The sequence below is a fragment of the Oncorhynchus mykiss genome, chromosome 11, assembly GCF_057628025.1.
Source record: "Oncorhynchus mykiss isolate SJ-2025 chromosome 11, ASM5762802v1, whole genome shotgun sequence".
In the NCBI taxonomy this organism is placed as follows: Eukaryota; Metazoa; Chordata; class Actinopteri; order Salmoniformes; family Salmonidae; genus Oncorhynchus; species Oncorhynchus mykiss.
In genome coordinates this window covers 9310597-9333570 of record NC_143032.1, presented here as the reverse complement: position 1 = coordinate 9333570, position 22974 = coordinate 9310597, and the positions used below count along the sequence as shown (strand labels likewise).

Genomic DNA, 22974 nt, shown 5'->3' with positions numbered 1-22974 from the left:
AAAGCATTATCTGGAGCACACCCAGAGAAAATGACTTAGTGTAGAGGTGCTGACTAACGGTGAATACACTGTAAGCTATAAAAACAAAGAGAGTTGAACACTCTATATATATATATATATAAACTCCCAGTCATTTATTGGGTAAAACACCAATGTTCCGGTATCACTGTTCCTTCTTCAGGGTAAAGTCATGAATGCTTGAACCAGGTTATGTAGACAAACAGTGTAATTAGTGCAACCAATAACAATAGTGAGGGGTGTGTCATAATTATGAGGTTAATTAGAGTGAATTGAGTGAAACTGTTAAAAGACAATAGTTTACATCATATTGAATATAATAGCCTATTGTTATCATTAACATTAGAATAAGATAAACTGTAGGAAGAATACATTCATTTAAAAGACTTCTTCATCAAACTAATTGTTCATAAGAAGGGCCTGAGATCAAAGTCAATATTAAGACAGTAGGGGTCAATGTTTTAAATACCTCCTCTCCTTGGTAGGCCAACATGCTCAATGTGTGTGTATATGCGTGTGTTTTTGAGTGAGGAGATGGGATGGTTAGCTTCAACAAAGTGAGCTGCTACTGGATAGTCAGTGTTGTTACACCTGATTTAGCTGCGGTGGTTGTCACGATCATTCCTGACGGGAAGGGGATGCAAACTATCCGCACGCAGCAGAGTTTTGAGGTCTGTTGTGCTTTGTGTACAAGTCTGTTTGTAATGCATCATTATCTTTGATGATCCATAAGTCCAGGTAGTTTATATTTCTCTCAACAGTCTACATGGTGAATTTGAGATATTCAGAGCTCTCGTTTAGCAGAGTTTGGAATTCATTTAGTTCCTGCTGACTTCCTTCCCACAGCACAAAGACATCATCTATGCATCTCTTCCATGAGAGGATTTTAGAAAGTAGGGAGTGTGTCTCTGTTTTGTAAGTGGTTCCTCAAATTGTTCCACATACAGGTTCACATAGTTGGGGGCAAAGGAAAATAGGAAAAAGGAAAAACTCTGACTCAAAGATGAAGCAGCTATTGGATAATACCAATTTAGTGAGTTTCAAGATACAATCATTGGCTGGAGAAACGGTAGGGTATCTCTACTGAAGGAAGTGTTGCAGGTCACAAAATATAATGTAAAAGTCTGCATCAAGGTGTCTGTAATAGAAAATACTTGTCTAAAACTAATATAGACATAAAAAAAAATAAAATTGAAGGAGGAGTAACAAGATGGCTGTGCAGTTGCCTCCAAACAGAGGCCCCTGTCAGTCATCTAGGGTTAATACATATCATTGGACTGAACTGAAAATACATCAGAACCTCCCTGATGTTGTCTTTTATGTTGCAGGTGTTTTGGCCTGTTTTGGTCGACGAGATTTGATCGCCACAATGCCAGATCAACTGGATGTACTGACGGGCTCCTGTATGCAAATCCCATGTTCATTTGATATTCATGACCCACAGAAAACATTTAACAGCACAATACTACCCTCTGGAGTGTGGATTAAAGAAAACTCTAACTTTGGTGAGCGTCCGGACAGAGTGATATTTAACAGTAGTGAGACGGTCAACAGATAAAGGGAAGATAACTGGAAACATGTCCCAGAAGAACTGCACCACAGTCTTCTTCAATGTAACCACCAGTTACTCTGATATATACTTCTTCAGGATTGAGAGTCAACCATTCCGTGGAACAGATCCTGATAAGTCTGTTAATATAGTTGTCAGTGGTAAGAGACAATTTATCTTAAAACCTATTTTTTTTTCCCAGTTTAGATTCCTTGCATCAAAGATAAGAGTTGAACAAGTGGACAGTTTAACTGTTAGTGTAAAATATATTTATCTACAATGTATTACAGATTTTCCTTCCAGTCCCATCATTACTGTCTCAGGTGAGGTGAAGGAAGGGACCCCTGTCAGTTTGAACTGCTCAGCTGTCCCGAACACCCCCCTGAGCTGACATGGACTCTCCCAACACAGTTCACACCTGAGAACCAATTGCAGGAGAATTCAGACCAAACCAAATCAGTTCTCTCCACGGTGACCTTCACTCCGTCATATCTTCATCATGAGAAGAACATCACTTGTACCTCAGTCTACCCAGCAGGGACAAGCAACAAGACAGCTGAACATAACATGATGCTTAACGTTTCATGTAAGATTTAGTAACCGGTTCCTGTAGAATAGATCATTCTATCATGTTTTCACTGATGATTGTAATAGAGTGGTTTTGATGAGACTATTCAATATACCATATCCAGATACATTCTAAATGAACCCCTCTCCCCCAGTCTCTCCTAAGGACACCTCAGCCTCCATCAGTCCAGCTGATCCAGTATTAGTGGGCAGCTGTGTTAATCTGACCTGCAGCAGTACAGCCAACCCTCCTGTGACAAACTTCACCTGGTTCCAGATCAGTGGGGGTGAAACAACACAGGTAGCATCTGGACAGAGTTACACCCTCAATGTGACTGTTGGTGATGGAGGACTGTACTTCTGTGAAGGAAGAAATAGTCAAGGCTGTGGGAAGTCGAATGAAGTGCAGCTGGCTATAAAAGGTAAAATGGGCACGTAGGGCACAATCGTAGGTTAGATATACAAAATATTCAAAAGTATGTGGACACCCCTTCAAATGCGTGGATGTAGAAGAGGTACTTCTACACACCTGCTGTAACGGCTTTCTTCCTGGGAAGGAGAGGACCAAAGTGCAGTGTGATTAGTGTCCATGGTTATTTAATGACAGAAACTCAACATGAACACACTACAAAACAGTAAACGTGGCACAACCCGAAAACAGTCCTATCTTTTTTTTAATTTTTTATAAAAATAATTTATTATCTTTAATACCATTCATTCTTTACAACTCATAATTTCCATACAAACTCAAATAGTGGTATTTTAATTTAAACAAAACAAAAACCCCAAACAAAACCTCAGGGGAGCATCTTCCCTCCCCGTCATCCTACAAACTACCTTTCCCTATCTCCCCGTCCCTAATCTATCCCTTTACAAATCTAAATGACACCCAGCCCTAAACCCCCCTTCCACCTCTCCCGGGCAGCATGCTGCCCCCACTTCCTCTCCTCCCTCTTCATCCTCCCCCTCAAATCTCCTTCCACCCTCCTCACTATCCCTTCCACCCCCCAATCTCTCCCTGTCTTCACCATGTTCTGCCTGGCTTCCCACAGCCCCCGTTTAAAGAGACTCATGAGAAGCCAGAGCAGAAACCTGTCCCTATCCGTCCCTCTCGCTCTCCCTACACCTCCCTCTAACCTGGCCCACGTCAATACAAAATCCCCCCTTACCAAACCTAACAACACCCGTGCCCTAGCCCATACTACTCCGGCAAAGGCACAGTCCCAAAAGACATGGCGCACAGTCTCCTCCCTGCCACAAGAAGATCTTGGACAGGTGGGGGATTGCACCAAACTATACCGGTACATGATGGAACGTACCGGCAAGCACTTATGGAGGCTCAACCAATTCAGGTCCTTGAGCCTGTTGTCCAGACCCCGCGCCTGCACTCCCTCCCAGACCACTTCCGAGATGCCCACTACAGGCGCCGGACTCCCTGCCTTTCTGACCTCCTCGTACAGGTGCCTGTGATCTAAACCTACTCGGACAACTTCAACCTCAGGGTGCTCACGCAGCCACTTGGCCGCATGACCAAAGTGCCACGGCAGCTGTTCCGCCCGAGGACCCGTGTTAGACCACACCATTACGCTTCTCGCCTGATACGAGAAGAACACCCGCAGGAGGTAACCGGACGGGTGTATCACTGGATGAGCAAGCTCCGTTAACAAGAAAGAAACAAAAATTGCGTCCAGCTTGAGGGGGAAATGTGGTACCCCCCTACCTCCCTCCCCGATGGGACAAAGCATGCGTGCCCTGGCGACCCACTCGCACCTGCCACTCCACATGAACTGAAACACAAGCCTCACTAGAGGCCTCCTCAGACTAGCCGGCAATGGGTAGATGTACGCCAAATACAAAAGAGACGGCAACACATCCACCTTTAGAACCAGGACTTTGCCCATAAAAGACATACCTAGCCTTCCACATTGCTAGCTTCCTCTGTACCACTGCGATACGCATGTTCCAGTTTAGCGTCGCTGAGCCGGAGGTCTCAAAATGGACCCCGAGAATCCTCAGGGCCCCCTCACAGAGAGATAACCCCCCGGGCACATCCGTTCTACCGCGCCATCTTCCGAAAAACTTGACGGAAGACTTTGCATGGTTCAGAACTGCTCCCGACGCTCGGGTGAAATCCCCAAAGATGGCAAGGGACCTTGTCAGGCACGAGTCCTTGCACAGCAGCAAGGAAGTGTCGTCGGCGTACTGCGTCATCTTAACACGCAGCCCACCACTTCCAGGGATCAACAAGCCTTCCACCCCTGTGTCTGCCCTAATGGCAGCCCCCAGAGGCTCCATGTACAGAACGAAGAGGAGAGCTGAGAGTGGGCACCCCTGCCTGACCCCAGACGAGAGGTCAAAAACGTCACCCAAGTGACTATTTACACTAACTCGGCACCCCGCTCCGACATATAATGTACGAATCCATCCTATGAACTTCTCCCCAAATCCTAATCGACCTAACACTCTGAATAAAAATGATCTATTCACGCGATCAAAGGCTTTCGCCTGATCTAGCGCTGCTACCATTAAAGGCAGTCCTCTATCTTCAACCCAAGCGATGGAGTCCCTGATTAACTGTAGGTTCCATCTAATAGAGCGGCCCTCTACCCCGCACGTCTGATCCTCATGGACGACGTAGGGAAGGGCTGTGCGCAACCGGTCTGCTAAAACCTTTGCAAGTAGCTTGTAATCTACACACAGCATGGTCAACGGCCGCCAGTTGCCAAGGTCTGTTACTTCCCCCTTCTTATATAAAAGTGACAGCACACCAACAGCCATTGATCCCCCCGGGACCCCCGTCTCAAGGATGGCCTTCAAGACTTCGAGGACCACTGGTCCAAGTATACCCCAAAACTTGAGATAAAACTCAGCCGGCAGCCCATCTATCCCAGGCACCTTCCCTTTTCCCATCCTCCTAAGAGCGCTCTCAACCTCTTCTAGTGAGATCTGGGCCTCCATCACTTCTCTAATGTCCTCCGGCAACCGCCTGGACAAGTGTTCTAAAAACACATTTCCCTGCTCTACATCTATTTCCCTTTCCTTAAATAAACCTTGGAAATGATCAGTTGTCACCCTGACCATATCCTCTGGTTCTCTAACTATACTACCATTTTCTTCCCTAACGCCATGCATTACCTTCCTACTCTGTCTGGCCCTAACCGACTTAAAGAACATAGCAGAACAAGTCTCATTGTGTTCTAGAAAGCCACTATGCGCACGCTCCAGGAAAGCTCGAGCCTTCCGCTCCTGCAACTCCCTGAGCTGCGCCTTTAGGGTTGCGGATCTCTCCCAGTCAAACGACCCCGCCGAGGTTGCCTACCTCGTACTCGAGTTCAATTAACCTTTGGATACGATCCACCTCCCTCCTCTCCTCCCCTTTTTTCCTCTTGCAATATCCTATTATAAAAGCCCTAATCCTCACCTTAACTAAATCCCACCACTCTAACACCCCCTCGCACATGGACCGGAGACCCTCAAGCCTCCAAAAGAAACCATAAAACCCGTCAACAAAAGCCTGCTCCTCCAGCACATCCCGATCTAGCTTCCAGTACCCCCTACCAAAGAGGCAGACTGGCGACCCCACCTGCAGGAGCACCCCGTCGTGATCCGAAAAGAAAACAGGCAACAGCCGCCCAGACAACTTACCCAAAGACCTGGGTACAAAAATATAGTCGAGCCTCCGCTCAACCCCCCTGGAGTTGCGCCATGTAGGACCGTCCATTTTCGGAGTAGTGTGCAGACCACCATCTACCAGACCATGGCAAGCCATTAGCCTGGCAATGGCGCCTGCACTGCTATCCCCCCCTCTTCCTAAATCTGTATTAAAATCCTGTATAACCCTCCCCTGCATTACCACAAAAGAATCCTCCACTTTAACCTCCCTGTGCCCACACAAAATCCCTACCCCCGATGAGTGCACCCCCCCAACACCCCAAACCGACTCCCCCTTGTCCCACTCCCTCTTAAACCTATTAACATCCCCTCCATCCCTCAGGTGAACCTCCTGTAAAAAACTAAAATCAAACCCCACACCCTCCAAATAACTAAAAACCGCCCTCCTCTTAACACAATCCCTTAAACCCCTTACATTTAAACTAACAAAAGTAAAATCAGACCCCATGAAAGAATAAAATAAAAACATGTAATACACTCAAATTCTAAACCCAGACAGAAAAAACAAAAACAGGAGACTCACCCGATGCTCCCCTGCTCCATATCTACCGGTGATGACACCATCTGTACTCCCAACATCCCCCCCTCTTCCTCCATCTCACCAACCCAGGATGCAGGAATAGTGTTTGGCTCCGGGGTGCCCTGCACCCTGGGTCTACCCCCACAATCCTCCCCCTCCCCAGTGCTGCAGCTGGATTGGAAAAATTTGGGGAGGCTGAGTCCCCAAACAAAAAACTCCCCACCTCCTCCTGTACCCAGTCCTGAGTCCTGTTAGGTGTGTCCCCACCCAACAGATATTGAGAGCCTGTGGAAACCAGCAGCAACCCAGAGGTTTCTCCCACCCCCATCACTCTCTTGGCCATCCCCTCCCTCTCACTGTCGGCCAATCGCTCCCGCCTCTTCATTCTCTTCTTTGGTGATGACGGCAGTGGAGAGATACCAATCCCCCCCTCCGCCAGCTCCTCCACCATACCCCTCATCTCTTCCACCAGGGCACATTCCCCCCAGTCCACTTGCTCTTCCACCGTCTCCTTCTCCACCACTCCTCCATCGCTTTCTTCTCTCTCATGCTCCTCCACTCGGTTGCCGTCTTCCGCCGCTTTTCCTGGTTCTCCTACTCCCGTGCCTTCCGTTTCCTTCTCTCTTCCTTCCGCCGCTTCTTGCTCCTCCTCCTTCCTTGTGGCCTTCCCCTCTGGACCTGTACTCTGATCATGAGGCGTGCTTCCTTCCCCTCCTCTTCTTCCCCCATCCCCCGCCCCTGCTCCCCCCCCAGCCGCAGACGCATATGACCGCTGACGGGCCGGGCACCCCCACCACAGGTGTGCTGACGAGCCACACCCATGGCACGTCTTAGGCTTGTCACAATCCCTCGCCTCATGATCCTCAGATGCACAAAATCTGCATTTTATTGTACTGCATGAGGCGAATATGTGACCGTAGGCCATACAGCGTCTGCAAAATGGGGGCTGACGTGCATAAAACAACGTCCCCCTGTCAGCCCCTAGGGAGAACATAGCAGGAGGATGGAGGTAGCCACCATGTCCCTTTGGATCCTCTCTGAGGAGGGCCTGGAAACCTCTCCTCCCATTCCAAAACCCAAGGGAGTCTTTGAGGTGCCTTGCTGAGGAGACGTTATCCATATATCTCCCCAGAAAAGCCCTCACCTCTTCGTCCTTAACGTAAGGGTTGTAAATGTTGACAGTTACAACCCTAAAATTATTCTTCGCCAGGCTTGTTATTTCGTAGTGGCACATCGGCCTCTCACCTCCCACTGCTCTTGCCCTTCTCAGGATATCATCGTGTTTTGCCTCTGTATATAGTGCCACGTCGTATGCTCCCTCCAACGAGTTGCCTTGGAAACAAAACACGTCCTTCACCGTCAGCTTTAGAATCCCCATCAATATTATCCTTCCAAAAGATTCCCGTCCTAAAGGCTCCATCTCCTTTTCCTTCCAAGCAAACCTAATCGTGTTAGCCAGCCCAATCCCAGGGACCGACCGTGTTGATGTATTTAGCACCATCTCCGCAAGGAGAATGGCGCTCGTTCTCTTCTCTTCCAAAATAAGTGAAAAGAAAAAACCAAAGTGACTGAGCCTATACTGGTGCAAACTAACACAGAGACAGGAACAATCATCCACAAATCCCAACACAAAACAAGCTACCTAAATATGGTTCCCAATCAGAGACAATGACTAACACCTGCCTCTGATTGAGAACCATATCAGGCCAAACATAGAAATAGACAAACTAGACACACAACATAGAATGCCCACCCAGCTCACGTCCTGACCAACACTAAAAAGAGGAAAACACACAAGAACTATGGTCAGAACGTGACAGCTGCTGTATGTATCTAGGTATGATACGGTTTTAGGATCTTAATTTGATCACTGTATTGTTGCTTAGAAGTTTATTGCATTGTGGGAAACACAGATAAGCTTTGTGATTTGCATATATTCAACAGAATCCTGCACTGAAACGTGGTTATATTAATAGTATTACACTTATCATGCAGCCTTATTTTGTCCAGCTAATAGACTCACCACCAATGGATCAACATTACAGAGGAAACGTTCAAATCCTTTTGCTGCAGGATTATTTCACTGCAACAATACTGGCTAAATTAAGATCTTACATCTGTACATCTACAGTATGTGTATAATTTGTAATATTAGACAATGTGCAAAATGTTTCCTCTTTTTGGAACAGATGGCTATAATGTGTGTTTTATTTACAGGGCATGAAGAGCCTGTTAACCCAAAGGTTTTTGAGATTGTAGGAAAAACCTTGGGGTTGATTTTCCTTTTCAGCCTGATCGTATTCTCTGCATGGTAAAAAGATATTCCCATTCTCAATTTTTACATATTTATCATGCTGATTGTGCTTTTGTATATGAAAACCTAAATGAATGTCAATATACCTTTATTCTTGTCTTCCAGGAGGAGGAGAACATCTAGACTCCCCAGTGGGTTTGACATGACAGACCGTTCGCAGGGACTGGTGGGAATGGTAGAATAAACCTTTAAAACCCATCTAGAATGTGTGTTTCAGGAAGAATTGAATGAATACTGTGTTGTGTAACCAACTGTAACAATGAAGTCATTATTCTTCTGAAGTGTCGGTCCTGACAACTGTTCCTTTCTCTGTGTTCTCTCCACAGAACTCCCCGGTTGGGACAGTGTGCTCTAACCAGGCCACGGTCAGTAGAGGGAACCAGTAACCACCACTTAACAACCTAGATGGTCTTTAAGCACAAGTCAATAAAAGAGGTGCATGTTAATTATTTTTCCAATGGGTATTAAGTGTTTTTATGTACAATATTGTCATTGTGTATTAGTTTTAAATTGATACTTTTGTTACATTTATAATTGTGTGCTCTTTAGTTATCTGCCTGTTTGTAGAATTTGCTGGGATGAAAAGTGTTTAACTGTTACTATAGTGTTGATATGATGATGTAGGCTACTCTTTATTTTAGACCATTTATTTTGAGTGTTGAGTTCACAGAGCATCTGTTTAATGGGTTCCAGTATAGAGGAACTGCTGAGTTCAACTAGCTCACTGAAGGCAGTTTAAGACCATATAAAGTCGATGATGACTGAGGAGAGAAGACACAGTTAGTTGGAGAGACAGTGGTCTGATACAAGACAGGAAGTTGGTGCAGTAAGTCGACATGATGGCAGAATGGTGTTAACGTCTACTAGTTACTGTTTATCTTCCTCTTTTGTGCAGTTGCCAGAATAACAATTGTATCTATTTTCAGTTTATATCTATTTAGAAGTTATTGTCAGTTTTTGTGTTGAGTGTTAAATTGAAGAATCAATTGAGACTGAATTTCAGGTTGTTTATTAATTGCCCTGCAATAAAAACCTTTACATTCAATTCCCATGAAATATTTTGGTCTTATTGGTCCAACATTTAACATCTCATTAAAATGGATTCTATTGAGATTTTGTGTCACTGTTCTACACACAATGTGGAATTATGTTTTTAGACATAAAAATGAAAAGCTGAAAGTCAATATGTATTCAACACCTTTTCTATGGCAAGCCTAAATAAGTTCAGGAGTAAAGATTTACTTAACTTGTCACATGAGTTGCATGGATTCACTTTGTGTGCAATACTAGTGTTTAACATGATTTTTAAATGACTACCTCGTCTCTGTACCCCACACATACAATTATCTGTAAGGTCCCTCAGTCAAGCAGCAACTTTCAAACAGATATAAACAGCTTTTCCATTGCCTCACAAAGAAGGGCACCTGTTGGTAGATGGGTAAAAAGAAAATAAATCTGACATTGAAAACCCCTTTGAGCATGGTGAAGTTATTAATTACGCTTTGGATGGTTTATCAATGCACCCAATCACTACAAAGATATAGGCATCCTTCCTAACTCAGTCGCCGGAGAGGAAAAACACTGCACAGGGATTTCACCCACAGGAGGTTGGTGGCACATTATTTGGGGAGAACGTACTCGTGGTAATGGCTGGAGCAGAACAGGTGGAATGGTACCAAATTCATCCAACATGTTTTCCATGCGTTTGATTCCATTCCATTTGCTCCGTTCCAGATATTATTATGAGTTGTCTTCCCCTCAGCAGCCTCCACTGGTTTCACCATAAGGTCAGTGGTGACTTTAAAACAGTTACATAGTTTAACGGCTGTGATTGGAGAAAACTGAGGATGGATCAACAACATTGTACTTACTCCATAATACTAACCTAAATGACAAAGTGAAAAGAAGGAAACATGTACAGAATTAAAATATTCCTAAACATGAATTATGTTTGCAATAAGGCACTAAAGTAAAACTGCTTAAAAATGAGCAAAGAAATGAATTCTATGTCCTGAATAAAATGTGTATGTTTGTGGCAAATCCAACACAACACATCACTGAGTACCACTCTTCATATTTTCAAGGTGATGGCTGCACCATGTTATGGGCATTCTATTTAATTCAAGCTGTAAAACAACAGAATGTGGAATAAGTCAAGGGGTCCTTTCTGAAGACACTGAGGATACCAAACATTAGGAACACCTTCCTAACTTTGAGTTGAAACCCCTTTTGTCTTCAGAACAGCCACAGTTCATCGGGGAATGGACTCTACCAGGAGGCGAAAGCGTTCCACAGGGATGTTGGCCCATTATGACAGCAATGCTTCCTACAGTTGTGTCAAGTTGGATGGATGTTTATTGGGTGGTGGACCATTCTTGATACACACCGGGAACTGTTTGGAGTGAGATAAAAAAAAAACAGCAGTATTGCAGTTCCTGAAACCAGTGCGCCTGGCACCTACTACCACACCTCATTCAAAGGCACTTCCATTTTTTGTCTTGCCTAAACACCCTCTAAATGGCACACATACACAACACATTTCTCAATTGTCTCAAGGCTTAAAAATCCTTCTTTAACCTGTCTCCTCCCCTTCGTCTACACTGAAGTGGATTTAACAATTGACTTCAATAAGGGATCATAGCTTTCACTTGGATTCACCTGGTCAGTCTATGTCATGGAAAGAGCTGTACGATTGGTTCTGTTTTATCACCTAATACCTACTCATATATCCATTGATAGTGAGTGGTAGCCTGATCTGCATGCAGGCACATCGTTTCATTGTATTTTCATACATTTTATCCACATATAGGCAAAGCAGTTTCCACAAAATTGAAATGAGCTTGTTAGTACTTTTTTGTCAGTACTACCATATAGCAGCATCAGCGTAGTATAATGTACAATGTCCAATAGTCAATACTTTCTCTCTTCTCTCTCTGAATCAGCTGGTCCCTCCACCTCTCAATTCCTGACCTTGTCCTCCAGAGCCTTCAGCTCTCCCTCCACCTGCTGGGTAAAGTACGCCCTCAGCTCCTGGGTCTCCTTCTCCCAGAAGGCCTTGGGCAGGTCGAAGCTGGATTTGTCTCGAAGGGATACAGCTTTTGTTTTCTAGCAAGTTTAGCAGAATTTATGCAGCAGGTTATTAGGATAATTACCGTATCAGGTTATGATGATTAGATGAAGGTACGGAAAAGGGTTAGGATTAGCTAACATGCTAAAAGAACTTCAAGAACTTCAACTTGACAAAAGCTTTCTCATCTAGACTTGACCGTCGAAGAGAGGGCCCATGTCTGCCCTGCCGCCCATGCCCTGCAGGCTCTCTCCTGTTGCACATGGGACACACTCTTTTCACAACACTTCAATAAGAAATTATTTTGGTAGCAGATTAGGAGCAGGGACAGATTACCGAACAGCCCCAGATAGCATATGATAGCACATGTAGAATTACAGGAAATTAGCTTTAAAACTGAAACCTTTCCTATCGACCTCATGGCAAAATGTGTTGAATATCAGGGAATTAGCTTTAAAATGGCAAATTTTGTCTCAGCCTCATTGCAAAATGTATAGAACAGCATTATCAAATTGCAAATGTTCCTCTCTGTGTCACGGTTTTCTGTATGTGAAGGAGAGTCGGACCAAAATGCGGCGTGTAGATTGCGATCCATGTTTAATAAAGATACGTAAAACACGAATCGACACAAACACTACAAAACAAAGAACGTAACGAAAACCGACACAGCCCTATCTGGTGAAAACACAGAGACAGGAACAATCACCCACAAACACACAGTGAAACCCAGGCTACCTAAATATGGTTCCCAATCAGAGACAATGACTAACACCTGCCTCTGATAGAGAACCATATCAGGCCAGACATAGAAATAGACAAACTAGACAATCAACATAGAATGCCCACCCAGCTCACGTCCTGACCAACACTAAAACAAGGAAAACACACACGAACGATGGTCAGAACGTGACACTCTGCACGATGGCAAAATGTGTTTAAAGCAGAAAAGTAAGCTCAGGGTCCCAAATGCGGTCGTCCAACCCTGGATAGGAGAGCATTTTTACTAAACTTGTTAAGTTAGATACGGGAGATACGGGAGAGGGAGATACAGGAGATACGGGAGATACGGGAGAGGGAGATACGGGATAGGGAGATACAGGAGATACGGGAGAGGGAGATACGGGAGATACGGGAGATACGGGAGATACGGGGAGAGGGAGATACGGGTGAGGGAGATACAGGAGATACAGGAGATATGGGAGATACGGGAGAGGGAGATACGGGAGAGGGAGATACGGGAGAGGGAGATACGGGAGAGGGAGATACGGGAGATACGGGAGATACGGGAGATACGGGAGAGGGAGATACAGGAGATACGGGAGATACGGGAGAGGGAGATACAGGAGATACGGGAGATACGGGAGATACGGGAGAGGGATATGGTTTTGCTGCCAAAAGTTTATTTTAGCAATTTATTGGGGGCAGACTTAGTGATTCAGGGGCCCGTTTCAAAATGCTGCTGACCTGTCCTACCCCGAGAAAGGGACATTAAATACAGTAGTATTCCTTTAAAATGATTTCTCATACACATATTAGGAAGTATTTCACTGATGAGATGTGAGATATGCCACATGAATTTCAGCACTTTAGTTTGTCAGACCTCACTATGTGTGTGACAGTTTCTGCTGTAGACAGTTTACGTTACCGTCTAAGGCAAGTATCGACTTCTTCACTATATTTTCTGTTCATTTTAATGTTCAAAATAAATGAAAGGAGATTAATTCTGAGTAATGAGATTCAATATGTTCTAATGTACTGCTGTTTGTTCATGTATTAGCTTTACAACTGAAGGACATCGTGTATTTGATATGGGGATGGTTTAATGTGTTGTGTGAGTTAAGTTACTCCACCAGTAAGTGTATGTTTGTACTGTTTCAGGTGATCAGTAGTGTGTGAGTTCTCACATGGCTTGTCCTGAGAACATGTTTTTTCTCATTGGCCTCTTTATGTCAGGTGAGTCTTCCACACAACAACAACTAGTTATGAATCAGAGATAAAGAAATAACCACAAGTCATTATATTTTATGGGATGTGCTATATTCCAGCTTTTTAATTGTGTAGAAAAGTGTACAGTTAATTCCTGATTAGTGTATTTAATAGTCTGGATTTAAACTGCTGTGAAAAAGTTTTTTCATATTTTCAGATATTCAATCAAAACCTGATATTAGATAAATGGAACCTGAGTGAACAAATAACACAACATTTACATACTTATTTAATTTATTTCTTAAACAAAGTTATGCTCCCCTACACTAAATAACTAGCTGTGCCTCCTTCAGCTGAAATGACAACCAACCATACATTCCCTGTAATTGTTGATCAGTCTCTCACATTGTTGTGGAGGAATTTTGGCAAACTGTCCCATGCAGATCTGCTTTAACTCAGTGACATTCATGGGTTTTCAAGCATGAACTGCTCGTTTCAAGTCCTGCCACAATATCTCAATTGGGATTAGGTCTGGACATTGAGTAGGCCATTCCAAAACCTTAAATTAATTGCTTTTAATCCCTTTTCATGTATACTTGATTGTGTGTTTTGGAATGGTGGCACAACCAGTTATTGAGAGTAAGGGGGCAATTACTTTTTCACACAGGGGTATTGGGTGTTGCATAACTTTGTTAATGAAAGAAAATAAATGACTATAAAAAAAGTTTATAAACTCAAGTTCCCTTTATCTAATATTAGGTTTTGGTTGAAGATCTGATAACAGTAAAAAAGAAGCAAAAGTAGAGAACCATAAAGGGGGAAATACTTCTTCATGTCCCTGTATGTTCATGTTAAACCGACATCAAACTAATTGTTCATAAGAAGGGCCTGAGATCAAAGTCAATATTAAGACAGTAGGGGTCAATGTTTTAAATACCTCCTCTCCTTGGTAGGCCAACATGCTCAATGCGTGTGTATATGCGTGTGTTTTTGAGTGAGGAGATGGGATGGTTAGCTTCAACAAAGTGAGCTGCTACTGGATAGTCAGTGTTATTACACCTGATTGAGCTGCGGTGGTTGTCACACACTGACCTTAGAGAGCTTTTTATGTCTCTATTTTGGTTTTGTCAGGGTGTGATTTGGGTGGGCATTCTATGTTCCTTTCTCTATGTTTTGTATTTCTTTGTTTTGGCCGGGTATGGTTCTCAATCAGGAACAGCTGACTATCGTTGTCTCTGATTGGGAACCATACTTAGGTAGCTTTTTCCCACCTATGTTTTGTGGGTAGTTGTTTTCTGTTTAGTGTTTTCTGCACCTGACAGGACTGTTTCAGTTTGCACTTTGGTCTTTTTGTGTCAGTGTTCAGTTAAATAAAGGTCATGAACTCTTACCACGCTGCTCTTTGGTCCGATTCCTCATCATCAGACGACGACACACGTTACAGTGGTCAGCTATGCATTGTTTTAATTGTCTTTTCGGTTGTCCTACGTAGGCTTTTCCACATGAACATGTGATGAGATAGATTACTCCCTTTGTCTTGCAAGAGATGATACCCCTAACAGGGATGTTTCCACCTGTATGTGGGTGTCTGAAGAATGATGTTTTTGTAGTGCTATTGCACTGTGAGCATGAGTCACATTGGTATTTCCAACTTGTATTGTGTGTCAAGAGTGTCTGAGTGGGCTCAGGGGGCAGGTCAGATCTCACTAAGCCATCCTGGGTTGGTCCTTGAGGTCTGCAATTGTTGTGTCTGATTGCAGAATATACCAGTGCTTCTTCAGGATTGCTTTCATTTTCTCTGAACACTTGGTGTACTTAGTGCAAATGATTTTCTTCTTTGGTTTAGTTTTTAGCAATTCTTCTCGTAGTTTTTGAGATATTTCCATCGTTGCATCATCAATAGTTTTTTTCATGTAGCCTCTGATTTTGAAATTATTTGTCATTTTCTAAACATTGCTGTCAAAATCTGAATGTTGGCCACAGAGTCGTTTAACCCTGCATAACTGGCTATATGGTAGATTCCTGAGGGGAAGGGGATGCATACTATCCCCACGTAGCAAGGTATTGAGGTCTGTTGTGCTTTGTGTACAAGTCTGTACTTAATGCATCATTCTCTTTGATGATCCATAAGTCCAGGTAGTTTATATTTCTCTCAACAGTCTGCATGGTGAATTTGAGATATTCAGAGCTCTCATTTAGCAGAGTTTGGAATTAATTTAGTTCCTGCTGAGTTCCTTCCCAGAGCACAAAGACATCATCTATGTATCTCTTCCATGAGAGGATTTTAGAAAGTAGGGAGTGTGTCTCTGTTTTGTAAGTGGTTCCTCAAATTGTTCCACATTTTCTCAAAGACTCAAAGACTCAAAGATGAAGCAGCTATTGGATAATACCAATTTAGTGAGTTTAAAGATGCAATCATTGTCTGGAGAAACGCTAGGGTCACTCTACTGAAGGAAGTGTTGCAGGTCACAAAATATAATTTAAAAGTCTGCATTAAGGTGTCTGTAATATAATATACTTGTCAAAAATGAATATAGACATTAATAAATGCATTTCTATAGCTTCCAACATCTGTTTTACACTGAAGGAGGAGTAACAAGATGGCTGTGCAGTTGCCTCCAAACAGAGGCCCCTGTCAGTCATCTAGGGTTAATACATATCATTGGACTGAACTGATAATACATCAGAACCTCCCTGATGTTGTCCTTTATGTTGCAGGTGTTTTGGCCTGTTTTGGTCAACGAAATTTGATCGCCACAATCCCAGATAGACTGGATGTACTGACGGGCTCCTGTGTGCAAATCCCATGTTCATTTGATATTCCTGACCAACATAAGGATACATTTAACAGCACAATACTACCCTCTGGAGTGTGGATTAAAGGAAACCCATACTTTGGTGGGCGTCCGGACAGAGTGATATTTAACAGTACTGAGATGGTCAACAGATATCAAGGGAAGATAACTGGAAACATGTCCCAGAAGAACTGCACCACAGTCTTCTTCAATGTAACCTCCAGTTACTCTGATAAATACTATTTCAGGATTGAGAGTAAACCATTCCTTGCAACAGACACTGAAAAGTCTGTTAATATAGTTGTCAGTGGTAAGAGACAATTGAACCGTTTACCAACAATTTTTCCCAGTTTAGATTCCTTGCATCAAAGATAAGAGTTGAACAAGTGGACAGTTTAACTGTTAGTGTAAAATATACTTCTCTACAATGTATTACAGATTTTCCTTCCAGTCCCATCATTACTGTCTCAGGTGAGGTGAAGGAAGGGACCCCTGTCAGTTTGAACTGCTCTGCTGTCGCTCCCTGTCCCGAACACCCCCCTGAGCTGACATGGACTCTCCCAACACAGTTCACACCTAAGAACCAACTGCAGGAGAATCCAGACAAAACCAATTCAGTTCTCTCCACGGTGACCTTCACTCCGTCATACCTTCATCATGAGAAGAACATCACTTGTACTGCAGTCTACCCAGTAGGGGCAAGCAACAAGAGAGCTGAACATAACATGATGCTTAACGTTTCATGTAAGATTTAGTCACCGGTTCCAGTAGAATAGATAATTCTATCATGTTTCACTGATGATTGTAATAGAGTGGTTTTGATGAGACTATTCAATATACCATATCCAGATACATTCTAAATGAACCCCTCTCCCTCAGTCTCTCCTAAGGACACCTCGGCCTCCATCAGTTCAGCTGATCCAGTATTAGTGGGCAGCTGTGTTAATCTGACCTGCAGCAGTACAGCCAACCCTCCTGTGACAAACTTCACCTGGTTCCAGATCAGTGGGGGTAAAACAACTCAGGTTGCATCTGGACAGAGTTACACCCTCAATGTGACTGTTGATGGAGGACTGTACTACTGTGAAGCAAGAAACAGTCACGGCTGTGGGAAGTCGAATGAAGTGCAGCTGGCTATAAAAGGTAAAATGGGCACGTAGGGCACAATCGTAGGTTAGATATACAATATATATTCAAAAGTATGTGGACACCCCTTCAAATGCGTGGATTCAGTTATTAAAGCCTCACATGTTGCTGACAGGTGTTTAAAATCAAGCACACAGCTATGCAATCTCAGTAGACAAACATTGGCAGTAGGATGGCAACATTCACTACAGAGTTCCATACTGCCTTTGGAAGCAATGGCAGCACTAGAACTGTTTTATGAGGGCTTCATGAAATGGGTTTCCATGGCAGAACAGCCGCACACAAGCCTAAGATCACTATGTGCAGTGCCAAGAATCAGCTGCAGTGGTGTAAAGCTCACTGCCATTGGACTCTGGAGAAGTGGAAATCCGTTCTCTGGCGTGTTGAATATACGATTCACCATCTGGCAGTCCGGCGTACGAATCTGGGTTTTGACGGATTCCAGAAGAACATTACCTGCCCCAATGCACAGTGCCAACTGTAAAGTTTGGTGGATGAGGAATAATGGTCTGTGGCTGTTTTTCATGGTTTGGGCTTGGCCCCTTAGTTCCAGTGAAGGGAATTCTTAACGCTACAGCATACAATGACATTCTATATTCCATATTAATGCCCATGGTTTTGGAATGAGATGTTTGATGAGCAGGTGTCCACATACCTTTGGTCAGGTAGTGTACTTGAGAGATCTTTTTGTGAGAATTGACCATAATATGTGCTGTATTTTCAGGGCAAGAAGAGTCAAAAACCTCAGGGGTTGGTTTCTGGTTTCTGGTTTCTGGGGTTGCAGCAGGAACTCTGGGGGCCATTTTGCTTATCAGCCTGATCAGCCTTTTTGTATGGTAAGAACTATTCCTGGCATCAACGCAAAACAACTTTATTTCTGCTGTGTTTGTGCTTTTGCATATGGAAACCCTCTCAGTGCATTCAGAATACCTTTCTAAATGTCTTCCAGGAGGAGAAACTCGAGGCTCCACGATGGACTTGAAAGGACAGACAATTCACAGGGACAGGTGGGAATAAGGCTCAACTTACAAACCCACCTACAAAGTGTATCTAAGGAAGTATAGAATTAATGCTGAAACTATCCAAAGCCATGAGATTAACATAATTTCAGAGCAAGTTTAGGGGGAGATGACCACATCGAAAGCAATGCCACATCCTGTAATGACATGGAATGATAACAGAATGGCTGTTGGACTTTGACAGTGTTTACTGTCTTTACACCTGTCAGTTGAATTGACATTTTCATTGACATCCCCTCAGTATGTGTTGTGTAACCTGCTGACCTTAGAGTTTTACACATTACTGAGCTTAGAGCTTTACATCTGTTCCTCTCTCTGTGTTCTCTCCACAGAACTCCCCGGTTGGGACAGTGTGTACTAACCAGGCCACAGCCGGAGAGGAACCAGAGGAACCTGCAGAAGACCAGCCTGAAGAGATCCAATACGGTGACATAGACTTCTCCAAACTACAGACCAAAGAGACCCCAGCTGCAGCCCAGGACAGGTTCCAGGGACAGGAGAGTGAGTACGCTGAAGTCAATGTGACCGGTAGTAGGGCCCAGTTACCACCACTTAACAACCTAGATGGGCTTTATGCACAAGTCAATAAAAGAGGTGCTTGTTAATTATTTTTCCAATGTGTATTAAGTTTTTTTATGTAGAGTATTGTCATTGTGTATCTGTTTTCTATTGGTACTTTTGTTACATTTATAATTGTGTGCTCTTTGATTATCTGCATATTTGTAGAATTTGCTGGGATGAAAAGTGTTTAACTGTTACTATAGTGTTGATATGATGATGCAGGCTACTCTTTATTTTAGACCATTTATTTTGAGTGTTGAGTTCACAGAGCATCTGTTTAATGGGTTCCAGTATAGAGGAACTGCTGAGTTCAACTAGCTCACTGAAGGCTGTTTAAGACCATATAAAGTCAATGATGACTGAGGAGAGAAGAGACAGTTAGTTGGAGAGACAGTGGTCTGATACAAGACAGGAAGTTGGTGCAGTAAGTCTACATGATGTCAGAATGGTGTTAAAATCTAATAGTCACTGTTTATCTTCATCTTTTGTGCAGTTGCCAGAATAATAATTTTAGCTATTTTCAGTTTATATCTATTTAGAATTTATAGTTTCAGTTTTTATGTTGAGTGTTAAACAACATAATCAATTGAGGCTGAATTTAAGGTTGTTGATTAATTGCACTGCAATAAAAACCTTTACATTTCATTTCCATGACATCTTTTGGTCTTATTGGTCCCTCTGCAACTGGATCCTGGACTTCCTGATGGGCCGCACCCCAGGTGGTAAGGGTAGGAAACAACACATCTGCCTCTCTGATACTTAACACGGGGGTCCTTCAAGGGTGTGTGCTTAGTCCGCTCCTGTACTTCCTGTTCACCCATAACCGTGTGGCCAAGCACGAGTCCTACACCATCATTAGCTTTGCAGACGAGACAACAGTGGTAGGCCTGATCACCAACAAAAATGAGACAGCCTATAGGGAGGAGGTCAGAGACCTGGCAGGGTGGTGCCAGTATAACAACCTTTCACTCAAAGTGATCAAGACAAAGGAAGAGATGATCGTGGACTACAGGAAATGCAAAAGTCAAAACAAAAGGCATTGGCTTTGTCAGCTACTACAGAATCAGTGTTTAACAGAATACAACAATAATCAGTATATCCTTCCTCCAGTCTGGCATCAATCACTAGAATCAGTTATGAGTTTAATGCACAACATACAGCATTGAGTCTAGTGACCATCAACCCAAGTGTTACAAACAGCACACTGGAAATCATGTAACAGAAAGGTCAAATATATGAATATGTTGAACATGATATGAATCACTCTAAACTGAATCTGAACTTTATTCATCTTAAACATCCCCATTACATGTCTATTTTCATGTGTGTATTGTTGGGAGTTATTATGTTGTTTTTATTTTGAGTGTTGTTCAAGAGACACAAATGAGGCTGCATTTGAAGTTGTCCATTAATTGCACTGTAATAAAAACCCACCTGCTGGGTAATGTGCGTCCTCAGCTCCTGGGTCTCCTTCTCCCAGAAGGCCTTGGGCAGGTCGAAGAATGTTTTGTGTAGAAGGGATACAGCTTTTTGTCAAAATGAACTTTTCCTAGCAAATGTAGGAGAACTTTTGCAGCAGGTTGGGAGAATTAACGTAGCAGGTTAGGATAATTAGATTAAGGTAAGAAAAAGGGTTGTGGTTAGCTAAACTAAAACATAAAATCAACTTAAGAACCTCAATTTGACAAAAGCTGTATCCCATCTAGACATGACCGTCGGGGAGGTACACCTTGCCCTGAAGGTTGATGGCTCCCTCCTGTGGCTCCCAGCCCACCATGCTCTTCCTGGCAGATAGAAGTGATGTAATGAAAGAGGAAGTTGGTGCAGGAGAAATGTAGAAGTGTGTGATAATCCATCAGCTACAATTACAGTTACTCTGTTTCTGGCAAAGTCTGTTTTTCATGCTGAAAGATAATGTCAGAACCGGGTATCTTTTACTGAACTCAAATTTAACTAAGCAAGTTGGATGGATTTTGGTTTATGATTTAGCTACATAAAAAAAATAATCTCACACAAATTCCCAATCAAGCCTGTGAGATAGAGGAGAGGCAGATGGTTATATTGCAGCACGTTTCCATTGTTGTATCAAGGGCGGACTTGACTACTTGGGGGCCTGTAACAAAATGCTGTGAAGGGGTCCCCTTCCCCTAAAAGGGTTATTTACCCACCACACATACATTAACTGCAATGAATATTATTATCCCACAATGAAAAATATATTGTGTATAAGTGTTTCATTTCTGGCAGTAATGAAATGTATATTGGCCATATAATGCTGTTGAGTCAGTGGCTAACACACACTTTGTGTGTAGAATCAGTCAGTGGGCAGCTGGGGCCCATTTCATTTGAAACTGGTGAAACATGGATCAGGCCAACTCTGCAATGTTTCAAGTAACTGAGACTAATTGTTCTGGAGTAGAAGGTTCATTAGAAAATTACAATGTTCTAAATGCTTAAATTAGCATACCATGTTTTCACAACTGATGTTGACACCCAGCACATAGACTATTCAACATCCTGTCATATAAATGCACTTATTAGGAAGTACGTCACTGATGAGATGTGAGATGTGCCACATGAATTTCAGCAGTTTAGTTTGTCAGAACACACTATGTGTGTGTGACAGTCTCTCCTGTGGACTGTTTACATCAGTGTAAGGCAAGTGTCAACTACTACTATCTTATCTTTATATTTTAATGTTAAAACTAAATTAAGGAAATTAATTACAAGTAATGACATTCAAAATGTTCAATATGCGGCTGTTAGTTCATGAAGAACTGAAGAACCTATGTGACTATGGACTAAAGCTTCAATATGATATTCACCTGGTCAGTCTATGTTATGGAAAGAGCAGTAAGATACAGCTGAACTGATTCTGATCTGTCAACTAATACCTACTCATATATCCATTGATAGTGAGTGGAAGCCTGATCTGCATGCAGGCACATCGTTTCATTGTATTTTCATACATTTTATCCACATATAGGCAAAGCAGTTTCCACATAACTGAAAAGAGCTTGTTCGTCCCTTTTTTGTCAGTCCCCCCATATCCCCATTCCCACCATATAGCAGCATCAGCGTAGTATAATGTCCAATAGTCAATACTTTCTCTCTTCTCTCTCTGAATCATCTGGTCCCTCCACCTCTCAATTCCTGACCTTGTCCTCCAGAGCCTTCAGCTCTCCCTCTACCTGTTGAGGGAAGTGGCTCTCACCTAACAGGTAAAGTACACCCTCAGCTCCTGGGTCTCCTTCTCCCAGAAGACCTTGTCAGGTCAAAGAGGGTTTTGTCTAGAAGGTATACAGCTTTAAAAATAAATAAATAATAAAAACACGTTTTCTAGCAAGTTTAGGAGAATTTATGCAGCAGATTAGGATAATTAACATAGCAGGTTATGATAATTAGATTCAAGTACAGAAAAGGGTTGAGATTAGATAAAATGCTAAAATAATTCAACTTTTGACGTAAATTTGACAAAAGCTTTATCCCACCTAGACTTGACCGTCGAAGATGGCGCCAATTTCCACCTTGCCTCTCAGGCGCTTCAGGTCGCTGGCTCTCTCCTGTGGTACCCGTGGACTGTCTTTTCACGTCACTTCAATAAGAAGTTATTTTGGTAGCAGGTAAGGTGCAGGGCCGAACTACTGAACGGTCCCATAAAGCATATATGATAGCAAAATGTGTTGAATAGTAGGAAATGAGTTTTAACACTGCAACACTTTGTCTCTGCCTCATGGCAAAATGTGAACACAAGCATGATGAGCTATAAAACACCAAAATCAATATCTGCTTCGTGGCAAAAAGTGTAGAATTTCAGGAA

General features: G+C 42.9%; 1 protein-coding gene, 1 long non-coding RNA gene and 1 pseudogene across 3 annotated transcripts; all 3 read left to right on the top strand.

Annotated features, from left to right (window-relative positions):
* Window positions 1–1228: 1228 nt before the first annotated feature.
* On the top strand, window positions 1229–2303 carry LOC149979479 (sialic acid-binding Ig-like lectin 13; annotated as a pseudogene). Its single transcript, XR_016484321.1, has 3 exons — window positions 1229–1262; window positions 1347–1728; window positions 1858–2303. The product of XR_016484321.1 is annotated as a sialic acid-binding Ig-like lectin 13 (transcript).
* Window positions 2304–7899: 5596 nt separating this feature from the next.
* LOC118937305 (uncharacterized) lies at window positions 7900–9696 on the top strand. Its single transcript, XR_005034547.2, has 3 exons — window positions 7900–8637; window positions 8746–8815; window positions 8967–9696. It is a non-coding gene; the product is annotated as an uncharacterized LOC118937305 (long non-coding RNA).
* A 5008-nt stretch (window positions 9697–14704) lies between these two features.
* Window positions 14705–19792, top strand: LOC110535226 (sialic acid-binding Ig-like lectin 13). Its single transcript, XM_090189319.1, has 6 exons — window positions 14705–16738; window positions 16867–17172; window positions 17308–17571; window positions 18299–18410; window positions 18524–18581; window positions 18926–19792. Exons 1-6 carry the CDS (start codon window positions 16234–16236, stop codon window positions 19196–19198), a joined length of 1518 nt encoding a protein of 505 aa, XP_090045445.1. The 5' UTR covers window positions 14705–16233; the 3' UTR covers window positions 19199–19792.
* The last annotated feature ends 3182 nt before the right edge of the window (window positions 19793–22974 follow it).

What these genes read in the sequence shown, in the direction of transcription:
- LOC110535226 (XM_090189319.1), top strand. Translation starts at nt 16,234, where the DNA reads ATGGCTGTGCAGTTGCCTCCAAACAGAGGCCCCTGTCAGTCATCTAGG. An exon ending in CATGATGCTTAACGTTTCAT is followed by an intron (nt 17,173 to 17,307) that starts GTAAGATTTAGT and finishes CCTCTCCCTCAG; the next exon opens with TCTCTCCTAAGGACACCTCG. An exon ending in AGTGCAGCTGGCTATAAAAG is followed by an intron (nt 17,572 to 18,298) that starts GTAAAATGGGCA and finishes CTGTATTTTCAG; the next exon opens with GGCAAGAAGAGTCAAAAACC.